This window comes from Aspergillus caelatus (assembly GCF_009193585.1).
Source record: "Aspergillus caelatus strain CBS 763.97 unplaced genomic scaffold BDV27scaffold_534, whole genome shotgun sequence".
Taxonomy (NCBI): Eukaryota; Fungi; Ascomycota; class Eurotiomycetes; order Eurotiales; family Aspergillaceae; genus Aspergillus; species Aspergillus caelatus.
The window spans coordinates 1-7,805 of NW_022475797.1; the positions used below are offsets into that span (position 1 = coordinate 1).

The window sequence follows — 7,805 nt, forward strand, 5'->3', positions numbered from 1 at the left end:
GGCAGCCAGGGAGATAGATAGGATCTCTAGAGATAATCTAAGAGATCTAGGGCTAGTAGAGGAAGCAGAGAGTAGGGGAGAAGGATAGTAGGAGGGGTAGCCTAGACACGCCTAGGTAATACCCAATAGACAATGAATACCGAGGAGGGCACAGCCCAAATGCTCTGGCGCAGATAGGCGGTTCGGGCGAGGAAAAGGACCAGAACGAATACACAGAGGATAGAAGAGGCTGGTAGAGCCTCTAGGGGCAAATTAGAGGCAGTGGCCTAGACCACTGCCTAGACGCATGTGTCTGTCATAGCCGATTGGCTCCATATGGACGTTAAACTTGATTAAATAAATAAATAAATATCTGAATCTGAACCGCCTCGGTATAGGACTTTCGATGGATCCGGCCAGTTACGTGGCGGACAATCTCGCTGGGCTATACCCCGTGCTGGCATACTTTGCAAATAATAATCGGCAGTCCATCGAGCTTCTGAAAGATAGGATGATCCATTATATTTTATTAAAATAAATAAATAGTAATAGAATTGGACTAATTCTAATAAGATTCTATCAGATTTGTAGTATATATAGATTACCCCTGAGTACTACAATAAATTAGATAGGATATAGATAATAAAAATAAACCCTAAACAGATACTAGAGACAGTAAATATAGATAATCAGGAATTCTGCCAGTCTATATCTACCCCAACTAAATTTTTACAATACAAACTTCTGCTGGCTATATATTATTTTCCCAAGCGATTGAGACACTGTAAATTAGACAGTCAATATAACTGACAGCTACAAGTAATCTGGCCAAGTCTAAGCCTGATCGGATCGCGGGATTCAATAGCAGTCCATATCAGTCTATCAATTCCAGCCCACGTTGACCCTAAACACAGCCGCCCGCCAAACAGGGCCCCACTCAATTCCAGTATACTGCACTGCTTCACCCCTTCTGGATTAGCGGCCACCTCCGCTACCTCGACGACAGTTGTTCCGGTATGGGTCCAGGCCGGGGGTTTCTATTGGTCTCCAGTACCCAAGCCTACCCCTAAGCCGGGGCATATACCCGTGCCTCCACTGCCCTCGTTTCCTCCCATCCCAACCGCATCATGCTTCAAACTATTCGATCTATTCTCAATCGACTGTCCCCCCAACCGATTCCTTCCAACAACCACTTTCAGTAGCCAGGCCCCGTCCCCAACCTGTACCGATATCAATAGTCCCGGGTGCGGACATCGCTGTACCTCGAACTGTGGTAGCAGTTCTAGCGAGGAGTGCACTACGCAAACAGCGACCAACTACTGGGTCACTTGCTCTGGCACCAGCTGCTCCACCACAAGAACGGCCACTTTTGCTGGATGTTCAGTAACCAATTCGGCCACAACAACGGGCAAGTATTGCCCGACAGGTGTCAAGATTGATCCCAATGACGACCAGGGGGCGAATGGATATCCCCCCCGAACGACTTCGACCATCACTACCAGTATCCCAGAAATTGTCATCGTCGGGGGCGAACCATATACGGTAACGGGGGGAACCATCAACGTCGATGGCACGACTATCCGGGTGCCGAACGTGGGCGGCAACGAACAGGTCAGTACGACAATAGGCAATGTGCCCATGGTCATCATCCCAAGCTATTCAGGAATGATGGTCGTGCCGGTGTTCCCAACGGCCAAGCCGACTTCCAACTCAAAGCCCGACCCCACTACCACCTCGAAAACCACGTCTACCACTTCTACTACCCGCCCGACAAATCCAGCACCTACCTCTGCGGATGGTTGTGGCTTGATAAGGAAACAAGATGTATGCTGGAACAAATGTGATCCCATCACTGGCAAGGCCGTAGGTGGTGGGTGGACAAAAGGTGATCCATGGTGCTGGCTTGAGCATAAGGGTGTAGGTGCCTTTTGCAACCATCTGACAGACTGTCCAAACACATTCGAATGTCAACCAAGTAGTTGGGCTCGAGGTGGATGCGGAAGGTCAGAGCCAGATTCCGGCGGTTGCGCCATAATGGATGGCATACAAGGAGTATGCTGGAGCAAATGTAACCCAAAAACTTCGAAACCCGTCAAGGAAGAATGGACAAAGGGTGATCCATGGTGCTGGCTTAAGACTGACAAGGCAGGGGCCTTTTGTAATGGTGATAAAGATTGTCCAGCAGATCTTGAGTGTCAGCCAAGTAGCTGGGCCAAGGGAGGGTGTTCAGCAAATACACCAGTTGGTTGATAATGACGAGACATCTGTTGAGAGGGGGCCTCTTGGCCTCCGCTTTCACTCATACGAAGTTAATTTTAGCTACTGCTATAATGGAAATAAATTAGAATTTATTCAAAACATGACAACGTACTCGGATCCACTAATGCGCAGGGTGGGCCAGGCAGGGTTTGGAACTAGGCGGCAACAGAATCATCATGGTTCCCATTCACTGCATACAGGACCATAGCTACGTCCCTGGTACGAGTTACTTCAGCTTTAAAACAACAGCTACAAATTACTCAACACTCGCCTTTCCAGGCGAATTCATGGGAATACCAGATTATTATATCAATATTCAAGACACAAAGAAATAAGAAAAGCAAATGTAGTATCTCTACAACATTCGCACGTGATCGCTAGATACAGCAAGCATTAGGGTGCGGGGTCATGTGAATTGAATTGAGTGCCTGGGGACTCCAATTGTGGGTGCCTGAGTTAAAACTGAACAGTGACGCGTTCCTGATAATTTATAATTTCCACCGGATCCACCTCCAAGCGAACGGAACGGGAAGGATTTATACGCAGGGTAAATCTTACTTTCCTCCCAATTGCGCTGGTTTTCTATCCAAGCTTCCCATATCTAGATTGCAATGGCTTCCCACACACCACGCGAAACCGACCGGTTACTAGGAAACGATGCCGATTCTAATACTCCACTCCAGAAATACCGTCGCCACAGACTTATCAACCATCTTATCTCGGACATAAATCCTAAACATGGGGACCTTATTCTTCTGTTTTGCTACGTGATCACTGGGCTACTCGACAGCTCCGCCGTCTTTGTCTGGGGCTCTTTCGTGAGCATGCAGACCGGCAACACTGTCTACCTAGGGCTCGGTCTCATGGGAGCCGATAAGAGCACTCGCTGGCTCAGAGCATTAATTTCAATCGCCAGTTTTTGTGTGGGCTTATTCTGCTTTGCCTTTTTTCACCGACGATTCTCTCCTCGCAGACGCTGGGTGCTCTGTCTTTTATTTACTATCCAGATACTCTGCGTAGCCACAGCTGCTACGATTGTGACTATCTACCAAATTTCTAGGAACTCCCCTTTAACCTGGAAGGTGATTGTTCTATTGATGCTGGTCGCTTTTCAGAGTAGTGGTCAGGCAGTGATGAGTCGCGCCCTGCAGTTCAATGGTCTTACTAGCGTGGTGTTGACAAGTGTATATTGCGACTTATTTTCCAGCCCGGAGCTTCCCCCCTTGTCGATGTTATATGGAGTGGAAAACAGGCGACGTGGCGGGGCAGTGGTGTGTCTTCTGCTTGGGACGATGCTGGGGGGTCTTTGGGCCAAGAGCCCGGTTGGACTAATGGAGATGTTTTGGACCGCAGTTTTGTGCAAGGCTTGTATTGCTGTTGCCTGGTTGGTTTGGCGGGGGCAACCAACGGAAAACATGGAGGATGATGGGCTGGACCAATGAAATTTATATTATTAGTTAGCGATATCTAATGCCAGGGGGCTGCCCTATCATATCTCACGCCCCTGAGGATATTCCAACTCAGCCCTACTGTAGGGCTGACACGGGTCCCCCCCCTTGGGTCCACTTCTCCTGCGCAAATTATTATGAAAGCTCTAGTGTTGCCTTGGCTTATAATCTTGGCGTAGGGAGAAAATAGAAACAGAATGAAACTATTTGACCACTGTCAAAATGAAACAGATCGGTTTTCTACGAACATTAACGGTAAAACTGTTATGTGCAGTTTTCTCTTTTAGACTCTTTGGGATGGCTCGAGGTAAGCTACATGACTTTTTCTACAGGAGTACCGTTTGACAAATTCCAGGACTGGATGAAGGCCTCATATCGACCACAGTAGCTCAACCCTCCTTTATTTACCAGTTCTACCTTGAGGATGCCGACCTTAGTGTATCGGAGAAAGCCAACCGGCTCTCCAATATAATCTCTATAATTTATATCGGAAGTATTCCCGATTTCTTTTCTGAGACTTTCAGAGGCGTCTGTACCTTAACAGAATCCGTTCCTTGCGACTGAGGCCAGTCTGATATACCAGAAGGCTACACATGGTTTTGAAGCGGTCAATCTTCACATCTGAAGAACGAGAGACGGTATCCTTCTTCGTCTTGAAAGGTCGGCTACATGCCCTAGCAGGCTAATAAGTGGCGCCCATAATTCAGGGATAACATGGAAATAAATAGTACAACGATCACTTAGCGAATCAAATCATTGGGTTGGAGACACAAGAAAAGCTCAACATGTCTATAATATGGACTATTATAAAGGAGTAATAATTATGCGAAATTTTTTCACAGCCTACCGTTTGTGTATTGGTGGTATGGGCTTGTTTGTTTGTCTTATCCGAACCCTTACTGAAACGAATAAAAGTTACTCAAAGCAAAGAGAGATTGAGGGTTTTCCATAAATAAGGAGGCGCTTTCCCTCCCTCTGAGATCAAGAAGCATTCGTATGATACAGTAAGCTTTAAAGATGTGTCCGAAAACCGACACTAGCTGGTTAGATGTGGGTGTGGGTGAGAACGGAAGCTATGTCATCCGGGATTACGGACGACTAGACCAAGTGGTTTCCGAGTTGACTCAACCCCGCCGACAGCATCCTTTCTTATCGGTATTCCTAGGTGGGAAGAACAAAGACATTGCGCTCCAGGCAATTTTCCCCCAAAACAATATCAGAAGGACCCAGCCTTGCTCGCGAATTGGTTTGCGGTACGATATAACATCATCCGATAGTGAGAGTCCGATTCTATTCGCCGATGGCAACGTTACTCCCACCAAGAGTGTCCTAGACGCTATGCCAGGGGTATATGATTACCCGATCACATGGCCCATCAGCTCCATCGATAATACATCGAGATTGGTCTATACACGGTTAATTTTTCTTTTTGCTGATCTCGTGTGCCTTTTCGCCGACGATTTCCCAGACCTTATGTCAGTAGCTCATTTCTTGGTAGACTGCGTTTCTATGCGATCTGCATCGGCCATGCCTGTTGCGGTCCGGCCACGCGTGCTTGTGGTACTGATGGGCAACCCAGACCGCAGCGAACGCAACGGGCCACTTCAACAATTCTATCAACAACTTTACGAGGTCGACTCCACCCACCTCTCTGAGTGCTTTTTCAATGTCAATCTGGTATACCTTGACCCCATGCAGTCCGAGTCCATAAGGTACGATGGCGTGCGCACATGGATTCTTAACCAGAGGGAGAACATACAAATTGTACATCGAGAGAATTGGTCACAAGTCAATGCAGTGCAGTTAGGGGCTTTATTTACGTCGGCGATCCGGAACCTGGTATCGCAAAACCAGGCTTTCTTTGACTTTGTGAATGCTTCTCGCGAATGGAACCCTGTAGGGGCGGGATTGAGCGATCATGTTGCGCATTTTCTCGAAGTGGGTCATCGGGAAGAATGCAAATTAGAGATCCTACTCTCTTCTTTAGCGTCTGCGCTAATATTAGACCACTGTCTACCCGGAATGATGTGTATGTCTTTCACCCGCTCCTTTCCTTTGTTCTCTCGGGTTTCTCTCTCTTCGTCCGATTGGCTGAAGGTCAATCTCCCCACCCTATTCTGTGACCCTTTCGGCGACTTGCATATTATCTGTTCTAACTGGACACAGTAATGGATCCATATGCCGTTTTCCGAACTTTATACCATGATCCTGTCCTCCGAGCGTTCTGTCATCGCCAGACGCCAAGGTTTTCCAAATCTGTACCAGATTTGGTTTCTTTGGTAGAGCAAGAATTTGTGACGCAGTACCATCTCTATGCCTCGGGAGAGCAGTCATCTATTGAATATCGGCGGCAGCATCTTCTATCTACAAACTATGAACTGTGCCGTGTCCAATCCGACAAGATATGCCTTTACTGTTTGGTTCGTACCGCACAACACTCACAGGTGTGTTGTCACACCATATGTGATCTATGCCCACAGTTATTCGGGAACACGGCGCCCGACGCAGAGTACCAGTTCTCGATGGTAGGTTGCCTGCTTTGCAACTCCCGGGCAGTCACTACAATTGACGTTCTCCCTCCTACTATGAATCCAACCGTCTTGGCGATTGACGGGGGTGGAGTTCGTGGAGGGATCCCGTTAGAGTATCTGCTTTTAATACAAGAAAGTCTGGGGCCGGAATGTAAGCTAGCTGATCTTGTGGACTTGGCCGTGGGATCTAGTTCTGGTGAGTTCAGACTCTCCATACCCCGAAGTCTAGGGTGTGTGTCTTGTTTTTCCTGTAGATTCCTTTGTTCCTATCTGCCACATCTTCTGGAACCAGGTTAATAACGTTCACAGGGGGGTTGATCGTATTGGGGTTAGTCGCTATGGGTTGGGATGTATCCACTTGCTCCCAGAAGTTTGATCTTCTTGCGCGGCGTATTTTTCGCGAGCGTCGACAACCCGCTATATCGTGGCTACTTCGCTTGATTCTCCGTCGTGATTCTCTCTTAGGTAACATTCCCAAGTGGTTATCATGGTTTTTCCATGACAGCTGCTATGATGCGAAGCTATTCGACGACTGCTTACAGGAGGCATTCGGTGGAGACAGGCGTATTTTTGAGCCAGTCAAAGATAAGCTTAGTGCACGATGGCGCTCGGGGGCCAAATTTGGTGTCATTGCCACCAGCATCGCTAGGGAGACCAAATCCTTCGTATTTAGTAACTTTAACGCAGTGAACTGGTTCGATCTTAATTATGGTGGAGGACGCCCATCCTTCCTTTTCGGGGACTCTTGCTAACTGTGGAAATCAAGGGTATGAACTTTTCCGAGCAAATAAAAGAAATAGTGAACCTCTTTTATGGGAAGCGTAAGTGGGCCGCCAAGAAGCCAAGACATTGTGTCATCTGATAACGTACAGGGCGAGAGCTACAGCTGCGGCTCCATTGTAAGTAGCATTCACCATAGTACTTTTCTCTAAGAGAGAGAGAGAGAGAATTATTGGCCATGCTTTGCAGAATTAAAATCCGTGGCCTGAAACCAGAACTGTGGCCTTTGGCGCTTATTTAAAATAAGTGGCAACACACCCGTGTCCAACAGGAACCAAAAGTCCCGTCCGCGTTGATTAAAAATTTTATTGATTACGCTGAGGGTCCGCAGACAACTCTTGATCTCGATTCATATCATGACAGCCAAAAGGACTATCCGGCACCGGCGACCGGATAGTGCCAAGTCAAGGTGCCAACAACGGAATCGACGGAAGATTCAGCTATTCCTAAAGGCATATGAGTATTGCCAGGAGTGCGACGCGGATATTTCCTTAACAATTCGATTAAGACATAGCGGCGAGATTGTCTTTTTTAATTCTGACGGGTCCTGGTCTCCGTCAAAAGAGCAGCTGGTAGGTGGATCCATTAACCCTGTCAGACGTCCAGAGTCTAACCAACTTAGGCGACGTACTATCCAAGGCCCAAACAGGTCACTTGGCAGGAAATTGCGGCTCGATATAAGTCCTAATCATTTAACACAAACCCCGATACTAGAACAGAGAATTATCTAGCAGTATTACCCTATTTCTAGGCTCTTGGGCTCCGGTGATGGTGGTTGTGGGATCTACAGCAGATATATCTGGAACAG

At 47.4% G+C, this 7,805-nt stretch overlaps 4 protein-coding genes across 4 annotated transcripts; all 4 read left to right on the plus strand.

The window, feature by feature from the left end:
- Positions 1-385: 385 nt before the first annotated feature.
- On the plus strand, positions 386-2,014 carry BDV27DRAFT_164739 (uncharacterized protein; the record flags this gene model as incomplete). Its single annotated transcript, XM_032073748.1, has 3 exons — positions 386-465; positions 894-1,842; positions 1,925-2,014. 3 exons carry the CDS (start codon positions 386-388, stop codon positions 2,012-2,014), a joined length of 1,119 nt encoding a protein of 372 aa, XP_031920278.1.
- A 400-nt stretch (positions 2,015-2,414) lies between these two features.
- BDV27DRAFT_151511 (YoaK family protein) lies at positions 2,415-3,680 on the plus strand (the record flags this gene model as incomplete). The annotated part of the gene is made up of 2 exons (XM_032071370.1): positions 2,415-2,457; positions 2,890-3,680. The coding sequence occupies 2 exons, from the start codon at positions 2,415-2,417 to the stop codon at positions 3,678-3,680; spliced, it is 834 nt and encodes a 277-aa protein (XP_031920279.1).
- A 1,023-nt stretch (positions 3,681-4,703) lies between these two features.
- BDV27DRAFT_151513 (uncharacterized protein) lies at positions 4,704-6,658 on the plus strand (the record flags this gene model as incomplete). Its single annotated transcript, XM_032071371.1, has 3 exons — positions 4,704-5,715; positions 5,853-6,447; positions 6,586-6,658. 3 exons carry the CDS (start codon positions 4,704-4,706, stop codon positions 6,656-6,658), a joined length of 1,680 nt encoding a protein of 559 aa, XP_031920280.1.
- A 500-nt stretch (positions 6,659-7,158) lies between these two features.
- Positions 7,159-7,696, plus strand: BDV27DRAFT_94022 (uncharacterized protein). Its single transcript, XM_032078000.1, has 2 exons — positions 7,159-7,569; positions 7,620-7,696. Exons 1-2 carry the CDS (start codon positions 7,354-7,356, stop codon positions 7,683-7,685), a joined length of 282 nt encoding a protein of 93 aa, XP_031920281.1. The 5' UTR covers positions 7,159-7,353; the 3' UTR covers positions 7,686-7,696.
- Positions 7,697-7,805: the final 109 nt, after the last annotated feature.